General features: G+C 39.2%; 2 protein-coding genes across 2 annotated transcripts in view; both read right to left on the bottom strand.

Annotated features, from left to right (window-relative positions):
* The window catches only part of rhcgb (Rh family, C glycoprotein b), a 30,607-nt gene extending 18,602 nt beyond the window's left edge, over nucleotides 1–12,005 (bottom strand). The window contains exons 1-3 of the mRNA XM_085411856.1: nucleotides 11,637–12,005; nucleotides 7,732–7,921; nucleotides 6,944–7,094 (exon numbers count right to left, since the gene is read on the bottom strand). Of these exons, the coding sequence (XP_085267982.1) occupies nucleotides 6,944–7,094; nucleotides 7,732–7,921; nucleotides 11,637–11,856 (561 nt within the window). The 5' untranslated portion in view covers nucleotides 11,857–12,005. The remainder of the gene's footprint in view (nucleotides 1–6,943; nucleotides 7,095–7,731; nucleotides 7,922–11,636) is intronic.
* A 1,942-nt stretch (nucleotides 12,006–13,947) lies between these two features.
* gdpgp1 (GDP-D-glucose phosphorylase 1) lies at nucleotides 13,948–15,936 on the bottom strand. The gene is made up of 2 exons (XM_085411042.1): nucleotides 15,769–15,936; nucleotides 13,948–15,320 (listed from the first exon to the last, which is right to left on the bottom strand). The coding sequence occupies exon 2, from the start codon at nucleotides 15,310–15,312 to the stop codon at nucleotides 14,215–14,217; it is 1,098 nt and encodes a 365-aa protein (XP_085267168.1). The 5' UTR covers nucleotides 15,313–15,320; nucleotides 15,769–15,936; the 3' UTR covers nucleotides 13,948–14,214.
* Between the last annotated feature and the right edge of the window lie 1,162 nt (nucleotides 15,937–17,098).

Below are 17,098 nucleotides of genomic sequence, written 5' to 3'. Positions count from 1 at the left end.
AAAATGACCCTTGTGTAGTTTAAAAACTTTTTATTTAATCAAACTGTAATGTTGTTGAACTCTGACGGACGTGTCTTTTAATCTTGTCAACAAATCCTTAATCACCTAAATGTGCCATTTATCATCTTGTAAAATGTTCCCTCTGCTTCTGTTGCACATCTCCCCCCGACACTCTCTGCTTCACCTGTCCTGTACAGGTGGTCCAACCCCTGCCTGCCTCCTTAAACTGGGGTGTTTAAATCTCTTTACCTCTGTTGTGAACTTCACACAAAGTTTGTGGTAACAAAATCAAACTGACGAGGATCTCGTTTGAAAAAAAAACACACACTCACACTCACGAGACAAAATAAAAACAGACTGCTCAAAGCAAAAGCAGAGCCCTCACAGCTGGTAGTACAAACACAGCGACAACATGCGTATCAGATACCCTCAGTGCCAAAAGCATGAATATGAAAAAATGTGATCACCAAGAATATCCTAAAAATGGCATTGAGGTGCGTGTTACAGTAAAGAAAAAAAAAAAAAAAGTAGCCAAATTTTCATCGGAAAATGTTGAATTTTAGTAAAAACAATGCTCTGTAGTTTGATACTGTCGTTACAGACAAAGCAGATGTTTAAAGCCTTTGGACGCACATTTGAAACGCACTCATTCTCCTTATCAGCTGGAAACATTAAAGCCGTAAAATGACTTTTTCAAACGGATAAAAACTATCAAACAGCAGCAATGATGAGCCTGTTCCAAAATTTGAATGTACATGTGTTGAAGGTGCGGGTCTTGTTGAATTATTAAACATACTTTCTTTAATTTTTCGAGCCACAAAAACAACAACTTTTAATTTTCTTCTGCTTGAGTCTCGGCCTCGGGTAGCTCTACTTATCATTGCTCAGTCAGTTGTCTGTTTGCGCTACTTTTTCAAGGAGCAGCGGATTATTGGTAAGGGTGACTTTATGTGTTTAGCTACTTAAGTGGAAGTACTGTGGATAGTTTTACCTTACATACATAGATCTACCAGTACAGCTTCTGAGGTAACTGTTTACAAAATGTTATAATCTATCCACAAGTTCTTTGCAATTTTACATTGATAAACATTATCCTTAACACATTTGACCCGCATAAAGTGCTATGGCCATCACACTGTCATTTAGAATTGTTTAAATAACTCGTGTCTTAAGTCCTTCCATCAAACAGAAAATAAAAAAATAAATAAAATAAAAAAATAAAAAAGTCGCATGGATCACTTTATATTTCTAACATTTTGTGATATAAAGTTGTTCATAACAACCTGAAAGGCTGGGAGTTTAAAATGCAAACCGATGGAAGCAGCAGTAGAAGACTATAATGTCACAGAGCACACGGTGTCTATTATTGTGTAGACAATTATAAATAAGAGTTTAATAAAAGATGCTTAATTTCTTAAGAAATAAACAGGTGGAGGGATCTTTATCAAAAGTGGATGTTGCATCTGTGGCTAAACCCCTGTACCCAAAAAACTTTAAAAATCTACTGTGTGTGAGGCTGTGTAAGTAAAGCTTGCCCTTCACACCCGCGTGTAACAAACCATTTGTTGGGGGTTGTGGATTTGACACCTCAGCATTGTGAAAGTGGGGAAACATGTTTCTGGCTGTGCATAAGATTTCTGCTTACAACTTAGAATCTCAGTTCTAAATGAAATTCAGATGTTTTTTAAGTATGGCTAATGTATTAATTGACTTCTAAGGCACGCACACACACACGCACACACACACGCACACGAACAACAACACCAACACAGAGAAGAAGAAGAGGGGGTCGGCAGACTATGAATAAATCTACATACTCTGATATATGGTATGTGTTTTATAAAAACCTACTCTACACCAGCTGAGGAAGTAATTAAACACAATGTTTTGCCAAGTTTCCCCTCTGGGAAAAAGTCTGTCTTCATTTATTCAGTTATTGTACTAATGTATGCACATTTCTATGCTATTAAAGGTACTGAAAAGCTTTACTTACACAATACTTTGGGTACTGAGTTGACTTACAACAAAGATTATGCTGAAATGCTGAAAAAAAAAAATATTATAAACTATATAAATAAAAAGTACTTTTAATAAATTAAATTATTTTTTCACATGAAAACAATATTTATATTAATAAATTCTCGTTTAACAGAAATCTCTGATAATGTTTGTGGTGTCAGCTTTTTCCTTTTCAAACTGTGCGAGAGAAGAAGTATCTCATGACATTCACGCCTAATGTGTTCAGCATATTCTGCACAGTCTGCATCGTCACTGGTACCTGTTTAAGGCTGACGGGGGGTTGAACAGCAGGCTCTGGACACGGGCCCCAGTGGGGAACCTGAGCCCTGATGATGGGGAGGGTGAGTGCAAACACCAGAGCCAAAGGTAGCTTCATGGTAAAGATGTGGCTTTATTACCTAAAGAGAGTATGAAAGAAAAGCAGGTAAGGTAACACAAATCAAAAGAAACATGGCCAACGCAAACAAGATTACTGCTACATCAACTCAGGCAACATTTTTCTTGGCAGAAATAATCTAATATTAACTAATTTATAGTTTAATCCTTCGCATGTATCTCCACAGATTTCTCTTACCTCTGTGTTCCAGTGGTTCAGATATGTGCTCTGTCTTTAGAGATAGAGAGACAAGGCCGTGTGACCGATGGTGACATGGAACTGAATCTGAGCCCCAAAGAGAGAATAAGAGTTATGCTTTTGCACCATATTGTGTTTTCACCGTTCTTTCATAGCAAGAAGAATGATTTTCAGTCAAATGATCCCTACAATCAGTATATTTAATTTCAAAATCAGCCACCCTGGAAATCAACCTACCATCTGGATAATTGTCAGATACTTCTTCCACCACAGGTACTTTTGGATCTTAGGTCCACAGGAGGCAAGACCGTAATACAGGTACATCAGGACATGGATCATCGCATTCATATGTGCACCAAAGAATGCTGCAGTAGAAGAAACAATAAGTTTTTAATTTTGTTCTGCTTACTATAGTTAAAAAAAAAATCTTAAACTGAGTTGCTCTGAACTCCTGCTGTCTGTATCCAATAAAAAGACAATAGTTGAGGGGGGTGGGAGATACAAACAAGTGTAGGTCCAGGGGCCCATGAATCCAGATTAAACTATCCAAGCTACATATGACGATACTATGCTTGTGGGTTTCAGTGAAATTTGTCATCTAGCTTCCTCATCAGTGTTCAGACTCAGTTTCAGTCACAATCATCTACTTGCAAATATACATATAGCTGCACCTGTGTTTACTAATTAGCAAGTGATAGCGTGTTATCATGCTAAATACATACTGTGAACATGATAAACATTGTACCCAATAGTAAACTTCAACGATTAAATGCTATTACTCTCAACATGTTGCCTTGTTGGCATTAGCACTTAGCTCAAAGTGCTCCTCTGCCTGTGGTATACCTTTACAGAGTTGCTAGCATGGCTGTTAATATGCAGATGCATATTATTAAAAAAAAATAAGCTCAACAAACAACAATAATGAATACATTAACCAGTAGTGAATAAAAGGTTTATAGACAAGTAGCTCCACATGTTTGGTTTAGCTTCCTGAAGCATCCACCAAGGCATTTGTGTCTCTTCCCAGCCCTCACCCAGTATAAACCACAAAACTACAGAGCCGGTGAAGGCTTTATCAACAGCAATGCTGATAAATTCATATATATATCATATAGCTGATGTCTGCTGTGTTGTAAGCTACTCACACTGTCCTCCTGCCACCCACTTGATGCCAATCCACCAGAGCGTGAACATGGAGCAATGATGGTAGACGTGCAGGAAGGTGACCTGGTTAAATTTTTTCCTCAGGATGAAAAACACAGTGTCCAGATACTCAATGCCTTTGGAGATGAAATACCTCCACAGAGCTCCTGCCACCTGACTCCCGCAGAAATAAAGAAGGGGAAGAAAAAGACTGTTAACATATGAACATATATGATCAAGAGCTACATGTGTGTGAACTCTGATTTTGGAAATCCTAACCTCGACCCGAGACTGACTCACTTGTGGTTTCTGTTTCAAACTACGTCATAGAGCAACAGGAAGGAAGGTGAAACTGAACACTATTCAACTCCGGCTTGTACTTTTTTCTGATAACAGGCCCGTGCTCTAAATGTATGGATGCCTCTCATGTTTCTAAAAGCTCTCTGAGTGACGTGTCCCTGGCAGGCTGACTGTAATTTTCTGAACCATGGGTACAGTGGAGAATTATTAACAGGTAGGGATCTGGTTCCAAGGAAACTAATTATTGTAGACACAAAAGTCTTAAGATAGTAAGTTACATAAACAGCTGAAGTCCCACTACTATATTCAGAGTTTATCTATGCAAGTGTGTGTGTGTGTGTGTGTGTGTGTGTGTGTGTGTGTGTGTGTGTGTGTGTGTGTGTGTGTGTGTGTGTGTGTGTGTGTGTGTGTGTGTGTGTGTGTGTGTGTGCAGTCGGGAGAGTTGGGGTATCCAATTTCCTTTTTTTTGAATGCCTTCTTGTGAACGCTGTCTGTTTTCCACATTCTGCAACGGTAAAATACGACTTAGAGGCGGATATTTGTTTTACTTTATGGGCAACAGTTGTTGACAAAACTCGCCTCATGGTTGACTCTGAGAAAAAAACTCTTTCCCACAGAGGGGAATAAACTTATTCGAATATGAGCTTTTTTCCACTAAGACTTGTTTTATGGGGAGATGTACGAAATTATTTACCGGGTTACAAGCAATGATAATATCGGATGTTGACTCCTCAGCGTCATCATTTTCTATCTATTGAGAAATCCCATTGTAAAAGTAATGAAGAAAAAAACTATTCTGCCGTCTCACTCCTCCTTGACCCGCGGTGTGTGTGTGTGTGTGTGTGTGTGTGTGTGTGTGTGTGTGTGTGTGTGTGTGTGTGTGTGTGTGTGTGTGATCGGCGGCGTTGTTTGAACGGAATGCTGACATAATATTCACGGATTCTTCCTCGCGATTGGTAGAACTGTCACAGATATCGACTCCCCTCCCGTTTCTTCTCTCATTTTATCCTAGTCTAGCGAAGCATCTGTTTTTCGCATCTTTCTCTTGACAATACCAATAGTTAGAGAGGGTTGGTTTTTTTTTTTTTTGTTTGTTTTTTTTTGATTGCCTTCTTGCGAACGCCGTCTGTTTTCCGCATTCTGCAACGGTAAAATACGACTTTGAGACGGATATTTGTTTTACCAAATGGACAATTGCTGTTGACAAAACTCGCCTCATGGTTGACTCTGAGAAAAAAACTCTTTCCCACAGAGGGGGGTGCTTTAATAAACTTATTCGAATATGAGCTTTTTTCCCCGCTAAGACTTGTTTTATGGGGAGATGTAAGAAATTATTTACCGGGTTACAAGCAATGATAATATCGGATGTTGACTCCTCAGCGTCATCATTTTCTATCTATTGAGAAAACTTATTGTTAAAGTATTGAAGAAAAAACTCTCTACTTTAGTCTGACAAGGAGCAGGTTGCGCAAAACCTACCTCATATAGATGTTTTAATAATAATAATATTTTTTTGAGGGCGTGTTATAGGATATAAGCATTGAGAAAAAACTGATATCTGCTGTCTCACTCCTCCTTGGCCCGCGGGGTGGGGTGTGTGTGTGTGTGTGTGTGTGTGTGTGTGTGTGGGCCTTCTTGCGAACGCCGTCTGTTTTCTGCAACGGTAAAATACGGCTTTGAGACGGATATTTGTTTTGCCAAATGGACAATTGCTGTCGACAAAACTCTCATGGTTGACTCTTTCCCACAGAGGTGTGTGTGTGTGTGTGTGTGTGTGTGTGTGTGTGTGTGTGTGTGTGTGTGTGTGTGTGTGTGTGTGTGTGAAACAAGATCGCCTGTCGCTGGTTTGTTTTTTCAGTCTCTTGTAAAAAAAGGACTCTCAAAAGGAAAAGTAGTATTCACTAAGCGATATTTATTCAATTTTTTTACACATAGGCAGCCTGTAGGTTACAAGCGGATAGAAAGTTCTTCTTTTCATCACAAGCTATGGTGTATCTTAAAGGTTACAAGCGGATAGAAAGTTCTTCTTTTCATCACAGAATCATCTGCTGCATCACCGCTGTGGTTAGGGAACATGATGCAACAGGTCTGAAAATGACTAGACACTTCCGGAGTATTTCCGGTAGGGTCATAAGGTCCGGATCGATGCCTTCCATAGTAAATATGCTGTATTTGAATATGTCATATTCAAAACCTTCTTCTTTGGGAGAGCAGATCTCATCGGACACAGGACCGCTGCGGGGCTGCAGAAGGAAATCCATCTTGTGTCTGTGCCTTAGAAATTGTGACGGACTCCTCTCTCTGCTTTTTTATTCCCCTCCAACAGATGGCGCGCTTCTGGAGGTTTCCCCCTCTCTAAAAACTTTTTTTCCCAACAACAGATGACGCGCTTCCGGAGGTTTTCCCCCTCCCTCTAAAAACTTTTTTTTCCCCCAACAACAGATGACGCGCTTCCGGGGGTTCACCCCTCCTTTCTCGGGGTGCAATTCGTTACGGTTAGCAACAGATGGCGCGCTTCCGGGGTCCGCCCCCCTTTCTCAGGATACGATTCGTCACGCGGGGGGTTTCCCACCCCCCTTTCTCCGGATACGATTCGTCACGCGGGGGTTTCCCACGGAGGGGAGGGGCGGGGGGTCAAAAGGTCGTGATTAGGGCCATCAATCACTTCGGATCAAATTTTGTCATAAGCTGTATGGGATTAACTCTCTTGTGTGTGTGTGTGTGTGTTTTAGTTCAATAAAATGACAGTGAAAAAGTCACCTAAACATCATGTCGGGTCTGGATCGTTCACAGACATGAACTAAATGAGCTCCTGTTTTTACAACTGGAAATTATATGTATTGTCTGATTAGATAGCATTTTTATTATATATTTTTGGTGAAGTATAATCTGATTGTTAAAACTTACGTGTATAACACTTAGGATGATAAATTCCTCGACAGCAAACAGTGTAATCCCAAACAAAGTCAGAACCATTAGCTGGACTGGACTGACTTTTCCCAGCAATGCTCCATAGGCAATTAAGCAGCCAGCCACGCAGAAATCAGCATTGATCAGGCTGAAGAAGGCAAAACAGCCAAAATGTAAAGGACAAGCAAGGAAATAAAAGAGCATTACTTCTCTGCACTGGCCTTGTGCAAGATCATCATATTTATTTGGCTAAGAGTGCACTTATTCGGAAATGAATGAACTAACAATGCTGCATTTTGTACACTTAACATAGATTCACATGGGTGGCAAATGAAAAGAAAACACATCTTAATGTGTTTCAGTAGAAACTATGCTGCCAGGACAGGGTCACGGTTTTGAATTACCCCATGTGGATCACTTTCTCTATCTCTATTTTACACACAGCTATCATATCTTTGGCAGCACTTCAGAAGTAGCATAATTTCCCATTACCCCCAATTTCAGTCTAACTTCCAACCACAAACACAAACTCTTGGGTAGCTGAAAAACATCTTTGTGGCAATTTTTCAGACTGGTTTCTCCACCTACACTTTTTTCTTCTGGATACAGGTGGAAACATATTCCCATAGGAGAGACCGTATTTGAATCAAAGACAAGACCTCATAGCATGAATCACATTATTTCATAACATGACCTATTATATAATATCTGTAAGTCATTCATTTAAGATTTTTTGTGTGTGAAGTGATTCCTTTAAATCATGAGCAATAAAACTGAACTATTACTTTTCAATTCCAATTCTGATCTTCCCATCAGCGTCCAGCGAGTGGAACCAGCCCTGCATCAGCAGTGCCCACTGTAGACCAAAGGCAGCGATGAGGAAGTTGAAACCTACTCCTCCGAAGCTGTATCGCTTAAGAAATGTCATGAGGAAACCAAATCCAACAAATATCATCACATGGACATCTTGGAAACCTAACAGAAAAATGTGATTAGAAGAGCAGTACAGAATAGAAGTAGAAAAAAGGAAAGGAATGGTAGTAGGGACAGCTTGGTGGCATAGTGGTTATAACGTTTTTACTTTCAAACTCATGTTGTGGATAGTCACTTACAGTCTGCCAACACACAACTAGAGTAAACAAAGTAAGTGTCTGAAGGGTTGATGCAAAAATTGTGGAAAGAGCGGAAAATCTAAAAGAGGGCTCATGTAGACAAAACTAGAAAAAAAAAGAATAAAAAAGAAAACCTGGCTTTAAACAATTTAGGGATGATTTGCACAGCAAATTAGCATTTTTAATATAAAAGTGAAATATATAAATCAAAGGTTTATTTATTTTAATAATTAATCATTGTGTAAAATGTGCTTGATATTTCTACATGTATCCAAATGCAGTAAATTTCATTTGACCAGATTCCATTAAATGTAACATTTACATTGTGCTTATGTAACAAAATTACATGGAAACTTTACATGTAATCCATTTACTTCAAGTCAGCCTTCCATGCACCATGACTATATTTTATGTCTTAGTAAGCATGTGTTATGGATCTATTCATTTTCTTCGGCTCGTTCATTCAGTTGGGATAGAATGGTAAATGGACTGATTCTTATATAGTGCTTTTCTATTCTCCCGGAGTACTCAAAGCGCTCTATACAACATGCCTCATTCACCCCCACTCATACAAGCACTTCTAAACTCAAGTGCAACTAATTCACACTCTGATGAATGCATCAGAGGGTAATTTGGAGTTAGTATTTTGCCCAAGGATATTTGTATGCTGAGGAACCTTCCGATCAGTAGCTGATCTGCTCTACAACCTGAGCCACCCCACTCCCTGTCACAGCTGTGACAGAGACACACACACTGTGAAACACAGGGAGACAGAAAACCATTCACATTCGCACATAAGGATAATTTAGAATCACCGTTAAACTAACACGCATGTCTTTGAACTGTGGGAAGCCAAAATACCAAGAGGGAACGCATGCAGACACAGGAAGCATATGCAAACTGGGGGCATGCGGGCTGGTGGATTCAAACCCACAACCTTCTTGCAATGGGGTGATTCTGCCCCAAGTATGTACTATTTAAAGTACACGTTCTCTCAGAATAACTGAGCTTTAAATGTGACTATATAAAATCGTATGCAAAGATATTTTTGATTTCAAAAATGCTAATCACACCCATCGTTGTCCTTTTTTCTTTCCTTTTTTTTTTTTTTTTTTTCTTCTTTTTTAAATGACATCAGAAACAGCAGTATGCGACATTACGTGATGGCAGAGCTTCAGTTCATCCTTTGTCTTTTTTTTTTTTTTTTTTTAATAAATAGGACAGGGGGAATGAATGAGAGAAAGAGGGGGAGAGAAAGAAAGAAAACCAAAGGGGAGAAGAGACGGTGAGAAGGGGGGGGAAGAGAGAGAAAAAAAAAAGAACTCCTGGGTCACCTGTATGGAAAAAAAAACAAACAAACAAACAAACAAAAAAAACAAACAAACAGAGGAGACAGCAAACAACAAAGAGCAACATAATAATAGAGAAAACAAAGCACCATCACAATAAACTAGCTAGTCATAGATATCAATATTTACTAAATAATAAACGATATTGTGCAGCACGCAAGATAGACAGCGCACAGTGTGCTTTGAGGCAGCAGCCAAGAAAGCTTTAGTCCGCGTCTGTGAATACCCATGTGTGCATACCTGTGTGGATCAGCATGCTTGCATTCCAAAGGTTTCTCCATGTAATGATCTGCTAGGGAGTGTGGGGGGGCCACAGCCCCGTCCTCCAGGGTGTGAAGCGGGTATGGAGGAGATCAAAACTCCAGACATCCAGAGGCCCCCAGAACACAAGAGACCATGGAAGACCAACAGAGGGGCAGCCGCGCCACTATTCCAGTAAGAGCTGAGGAGAGTCCCAGATGAGGGCTCGCCCAGCAGCCGCGGAGCAGAAGTCAGGGGGAGTTGCAGTGACGCGCCCGTGAGCTCCGCCGGCCCCCAGCTGTGCCTGAGTGACCGAGCCCCAGGCCGAGAGGCCGGGGGCACCCCACCTCCAAAGGGGCCCGAGCGAGCCCCAGGCCCCAGGCCCCGACAAGCGGCCGCCAAGGAGTGAGCCGGTGTGTACCCGGACGCCCACCCCCAGACACAAAGAACCACCAACACACCGACACCTGAGGGAGTCCGCCACCGGCAGGGGAAGTGGTGGTGGGTGGAGATAGGCCTCCAAACCTTGGAGGGCCTGAGGTCCTTTTTTCTTTCTTAATCTGATACTAATTAACCTGTGATCTTTTATAGGTTACATTGTGTACTCTTGAATTTAGAGGAAAAACTGTCACCTTCAGAGCTCTGTCTACCATGCAGTTTACTTTTACAATATGTCATCAGGAGTCATGAGGGCTTATTAAATAACAGGGGGTAAAATGTGAAGATGACTTGAGGACTCTGTGTGTATTTACTGTTGCAGATTAGATGATGACATGTTTTGATGATGCAGAGTTACATCTAGTTACTTATGCAGGTGCTAACCCTTAGGGTTTGCAGGAAATGTCTTTAAAAGTAACACGGGCAGACCAGGAAAACGATGACAGTGATGATTTGGCAGTTTCCATGAATCTGGAGGGTCTGTAGTGCAAGTATGGACAACACCTGCTCAAAATCATTGTAATTATTTAAAGTAGATCTAGCAACACGTTTTTGGGGTTTTTTTTTAAATTAGGTTATTTATATATCTATCTAACTAAAGTTAGTTATATTTAATAAATTGTCAGGAATTGCATAACTCCATTAAATTAAGCCAAAAAAAATCTGTCAGGTCTTAGAAGTTCAGATCAATCAAGATTAAAAGTATAAAAATCTAGAGATTATATTTACAGCTACACACTTGAAGAAGTGTTCTTTAATCATGAGACAGGCAGTACCTGACATGACTAGCAAATAGGATACATAGATACCAGCATGCACAGCAGCATTATTTACAACATAACACTGCAACTGTCTCACACGTTGTGAGGCGCAATAGGTGCCACTGCACTGTGAAACAATAAGCTGCAAATGTTTTAGCACAAGTTCTTTTTTTCTGTCTTCGAACTAACATAGCCAGCAAAGCCTGAGATGTTGCAAACTGCCTGCAGTTAAACTGATCAATTTAAAACCGGGTATTTTCAGTCTCCAATTTTAACGTGTGTCAGGAAAAGAACTTCTCATCTGACATCCAACACCACATCTCAGATGGCTTAGCCTTATCGACAGCCTGACATTGACACTGTGGGCTGTGTTGTAGAGTTTCCACAACCATACATCCAATATATCCCCCCATGTTACATGATCTTTAAAATCTCATAATCTAAACAAAACATATTATCAAAATTAGACACACTTTATTGCTTAGTATGGACATTAAGCTTCTTCTTTTTCTTTTTTTTTTTTTTAACAGGACGAGGCCTTAGAGGAGTCAAATCCTTGGGGAAAATTCACCTAGGAGTCAGATCTTTGTCAGCAATGTGAAGGTAATTTGTAAGGTTAGCATAATATGAGGTCTGAAACTGGTAAGTCAACCAGAAGCTTTTTACTGGACTGGAAAAAACTATTTGCTAGCAGAGATAAAATTATAGAACAAATATCTAATTGTACATAGAAATGGATACATTACAGAATTTACTGGTGAAGAAAGATAGAAATAAAGAAATTACTTACTTGGATATCTGAAGTAGAAGTCATTCTCAATGTCTGTTAAATTTGAATGTTTTCTGTGCTCTACCCAGTGCGCATCTGACTCGTGATCATAACGCATAAAAACCCCAAACAAGATGATCATGGCAGTCTGCCACACAATGCAAACGGCTGGAAGACTCAGATGAACATTGGTGTTCTTTTCACGATCACACATTTCCCTAAAGCTCTGACAAGCTCCCATTGCTTTTGATTACTTAAAATAGATTTTCTAAAAAATAAAAATAATAATAAAAAACAACAACATATATGTATATATTTTTTTTAGTTTTTTTTTTTTATCTCAATGCCTTATTATCTGAATTCTGAATTATTCTGCTGAGCTGCTCTCTGCAAAAGTGACAGACGCTTTAAAGGTCTGAGCATTTTTCAAGATGGGACTCTGAGGACACACCCACAGACTCTCCCTACAAATTGCAAGTCACATGCGACTCTTTTCAGTGATATCTAGATTTTGAATTTTGATTTTAGCATATTTTCAGTTTTTACTAAAATTTTGATCAAACCAAATCAAACTTTATTCACATCCTAAATAATCTGCAAAAACGTTGTTCCTTAAATTTCGTTGGTTAGGCTTTATGTTTGCTTAGCATGTAATATAACAGCGAGATTAACTTATTCCTTAGGACAAAAAGCCAATTTTTGGAAAACAAATGAAGCTTTTCAATAATAATAGAGGCTTGTACAGAACTTGCAGTTAATGTTTTCTTATTTCTAGATGGCTACAGGGGACATTCTTCTCTCCTTGCTCAGGGCTGTTTCGATGAACTGTAAATAATGTCTAAGATACATGACAGGTTTGATTGAAACAGCCATCATTGGGTTTAAGGTTGAAACAAATGTCCAGTTTTTTGTGCATTTTTCTGGTTCATACAAGCAAATTATAGAGAACATTTTCACTTTCACTTTCACATTAAAACATTTTATTGCACTTAGTGCTCAGAAACAATGAAAGCGGAGTAAAATAAAGAATCAGTAAACTGGAACAAATAATTTGGATTAAATATCCAAAACTTCAGGTCTTTTCAAAATAAAATTAAAATGCCTTTATTTTTTTCAGCAAGGTTATGAGCACTATATCCTTTTTAGTTGTCTTCCACATATGGAATTCCTATAGTGTTGCTATAACCTAACAATAGCTTAATATTGGAATGCATGTTATTTAAAGCTTGTAGTTCTGTCTCTGATCGAGACCAAATCAAACAAATATCTTTAATTAATCCCCCAGCAAATAATCTGTGTGAAAAACATGTTTTCCTGATTAAACACGAAGTTCCCATTTATCCAGGTATAGACCAGCAAAAGAAGGACTATAGTAACTCCCGTTAATCTGTTTAAATACTTTGCCCTGTCTGCTAAATAAATATAATAAATATTAAAACTGTCAAACCATTTTGAACCATTATAGGAGAAAAAGAGCAAGTTGGCAGCCAAGCATACAGATTAATGTGCAACTGAGTGATCCCCAGTGAGGAGCCTCATTACAACAGGTGAGCAGACAGCTCCTCTCGCTACTGCTGCTACCTTGGTGATGTCGTTCTAGCAAATGATTTGCTCTTCAGAGATTATGTCTAGCATTGATGTTTATCTGAGAACCACTGTCAGGCTTTCTGAAGTGAGTTTTTGAAACTCATAATGCCCGATGTAGTGTTGTTATTTGACAATAGCTGTGAACTAACTTTGGGCTTGTTGTGCAGTTTTATTTATGGTGGAGCCAGGATAACTGTCAGGTGACAGTTATTTAGGTAATGTTACCAATAACATTAAATAACATAGGAACGCGTTGGGTGACTGAAAGCGTAACATGCTGACGATTTGTCACATTGAGAACGTGTTGGGATAACAGCTGTGGAAAATACCCAGTATCCAAAACACAAGGACAAAATGCATCCTTCAAGCTGCTGGCTTTTACATAAGGCACGATCATCTTTTCACTACAAATAGACAAGAATATAGTATGTCAAGAATATTATGTCCAAATCTCAAAATGCCCCTATGCCTGATTTCCACAGAACTTACAGCCCTTAATTCTCAGTAATGTGCTCCTTTCTATTGAACCAATGCAAAACCTTTTGTACCCAATGACACTTATTGTTATTATATACTTTGCTTGGAAAAATGTATCCTATCACCATGCTCCTTTTACACCAAACATAAAATGCTCACATGTAACAAATAGCATTCACAATCGCTCTGTGCCACCACACCCGAGCTTCTCCTGACCCGATTAAACTTGGCTAAGAACAGCAATTCATTAAACAGACAGACACAAAACTCCATTCTCTAGTCACATTTTATTTGATATCAGTTTTGCTAAAACACATTCATTAACCAATTAAAGCACATTTTATCTTGTAAATATCATAAATCTCAACATGTGTAATCTCTTTCATTGTACAGGGAAGATTCTGACACACATTCAGTACAGTATTGCAGTTTTTACAATTTAATTCAAAATCCAGAGGCCAGATTCATCCATTTATGCCATCAAAAGTCTAAGACCCTTCCAGCCCAGCTGTAAGTTGATGAAAATGACCGCACATTATGAACACAATAAATGTTCAGTAAGCTGCTGTTCCAGCTGATGAAACTCATCTTCAGGCAAAAGATAGCTCTGGATTACATCAACGACATCTTTCTCTGTCATGCGCTCAAAGTCCTTTTTGCTCTTAAAGGGTAAATGTCCAGCCAGTTCACATAGAGCAACATTAAAGGCAGACTCCTCTTTGGCACCGAAGCAGGATATTCTGGGCCACACAGCAACGCGAACACCTTTTCTTGAACAGAAATCCTTTTCACCTTGCGTTTGAACACACGGCGGGCTTCCTCTAGTCAAAAAGAGGTTATGAGCAATATTATCATTCACAAGAAAATCTGTGACTTCACAGATAGTTTGGGCCACTTTCTCCACCTCCTCTGATTCTGCATAAAACAAAAAGCCTGCCGGGAAATCCAAAATTCGATAAAATCCCTTTTCAGGACATAAAGGTTTAACTGGCTTAGACTCTATCTTGAGGGGATGGTCTAGGTAATATCCATGGAGGTGTAAATGATTGACAGATGCAAATGCTCCCAGACTGTTGAACCCCACACGGAAACCGGGATCAGAGCTCAGAAGCACAGCTTCAATGCCGACATGGATTGCAAACTTTGTCAGGATCTGTGGGCGACAGTGAGCAGGATCTGGGACAAAGAGACAATGTCCAAACTCTAGAGGGCTAACATTGACCAACACAACCATCTTCTGGGGTTGAGGACACTCTGCATTGTTAGTCAAAGGTGAACCTCCTTTTTTGTCCTTTATCATCTCAAATATGATTTCATCGTGTTTAATTTTGTTAAAGTTAAACTGCTTGGCATTAAACTCCTGCTTAATGCTCATGATCTCCTGTGGCTTTCTTCTCTCTATTCCTCTTTGGATATTCAGCTGAGCCACGTAGCCATGAGAACCCAGCAGGACCCGCGTTTTTAAATCCCCCAGATGGTAGCGAAATATGCCCCGTGCCATCCTGTCTGCCCAGCCGCCTTGGATGGCGGTGTCAAACTTTGTTGATGCAGAGTTTTTAGCGGAATTGTTTCCACTGATCCGATACACATCAGTGACGAAGTGCTGATGGCTATACACAAACTGGATGGACATGTTGGAATCTGTTGATGAGTGAAACAAGAGGAATTACATTTGATAACAGTCACTGAGGTCGGTCATTTAGGTCAGGCAGACACGTGTATGCATGTTTAGTTTACGTCATATCAATAATTTGGCAAATAACGTTTGTTTCACCGGCAATGCCAACAAAAAACCTATAGAAATACCTATAGTTACACAAGAAAACTAGAAAAAACATTAACATCTGGACGCTGAAACAAGTGATTGTATAACTTTCAAAAAGTTCAGTTCTCAGAGGCTTAATTAAGTAATTTTCATGCGGAAAGTTTGAACAAAGTTCCAGCTTTATTATCAGACAGTGCACTGGTATCAAACTAGTGTCTGAGGCAGTATAGCCTGCTATTCACCTCACAGAGCAATTTTACTTCATTCAATGGACGGCTTTTAATGATTCATGCATGATTGAATTGAATTTTACAGTGACCTTACCTCTTCACATTTGACACCGTGTCAAATCACAAACCGACAGCAGCTACAACGCCTGTTAACAACACGGTTAATTATTTTTCCCATTCAATCGAAAGGTTTATACATGTTTACATCTTCAATCAGATGTCTACAACCGGTTAGCTTGGCAAGCTAGCTTCGTGCTCTTCTTCGCTGGTGTGTATTAGTGCATTTCCGGCTCCTTGTTTCAGAATAAAAGATTCTGTGAAGCTAATCATAGACCTAAAGCGCTCATTTCAAATTAGTTTAGTTAGTTTAGTATATTAATATAGCATTAAAATAATAGTATTAACATTTGTATTTTTATGCTAGTACCACTGTAATGTATTTTTAGACTACTGACAAAGTGATTTTTGCATTACCGAAAAGAAATAGCTGTGGATTTTATGCCCAAATGGAAAACATACTAAAAAATGCATGAAGTTTAACAAACCCTTTTCTCAAGGTGTCTCTTGTTCATTTAAAGGAACAGTGAATATAGGCTATTCAATTTTTTGTTTTTATAAAGAACAACAAAAATAGATTTCTTCAGCTATCAACGGTGCATTTTTTTATATTCTCCATTCTCTGTTACCAATTGTATCCCAGCTACCATAGGGCGAGAGCCACGGTACTAACACATAGAGACAGACAACCATTCACACTCACATTCAGATCAGAGGGCAATCTAGAATTATCAACTAACCTTACCCCATTAACTGCATGTCTTTGGACTGGCAGATCACTGTGGAATGATCTGCCCCGAGTTTACAACTGTTTATAAAACATATTTACTTGCTAAAGCCTTTGGCACTCCTTTAAGGGGTTGACTCAATTTGACTTTTTTTTTTTTAAACACATTTGATGTTATTTTTTTGTTTATGCTATTTGTATATGGCCCGCCCTCTTGGTCAAGATGGACATCACAATTCTGCCTAATCAAATTTTATGTATGTGGTTAGAGATCAGCCACATATAAGGTTAACCCAGTCATCTGCCTCCTCCTCCACCACTCCTATGCCTTCTTCCACATTTCCACCTCAACCAGTTCCTTCTCATCTCCAGCTTCATCTCCGAAACTGAAGTCATCCCTCTAATACATGAAAACATGCTTGTTTAGTCCTAATATTGTCTCAATTTCTTATTGTCACCAGATCATACATACGACTGTCCCATCTCTGGACAGCTAACAACGAGCCAGCTAAACAACCAGCTGGTTATGATGACCCAACATTATGCCAGATAATTTTAGGTTCAGGTGTCCTAAAAATAATTCTTTCCCTCTATTAAACAGTTTGATTACATTTTCACATCATACTAGAGTTTATTTGCT

Source organism: Rhamphochromis longiceps, linkage group LG7, assembly GCF_057381845.1.
Source record: "Rhamphochromis longiceps isolate RC_006_pf linkage group LG7, R_longiceps_female_GT1.1, whole genome shotgun sequence".
Lineage (NCBI taxonomy): Eukaryota > Metazoa > Chordata > Actinopteri > Cichliformes > Cichlidae > Rhamphochromis > Rhamphochromis longiceps.
The sequence above is the reverse complement of the archived record's forward strand: the minus strand, read 5'-3'. Positions and strand labels throughout refer to the sequence as shown.

What these genes read in the sequence shown, in the direction of transcription:
- gdpgp1 (XM_085411042.1), bottom strand. Translation starts at nt 15,312, where the DNA reads ATGTCCATCCAGTTTGTGTATAGCCATCAGCACTTCGTCACTGATGTG.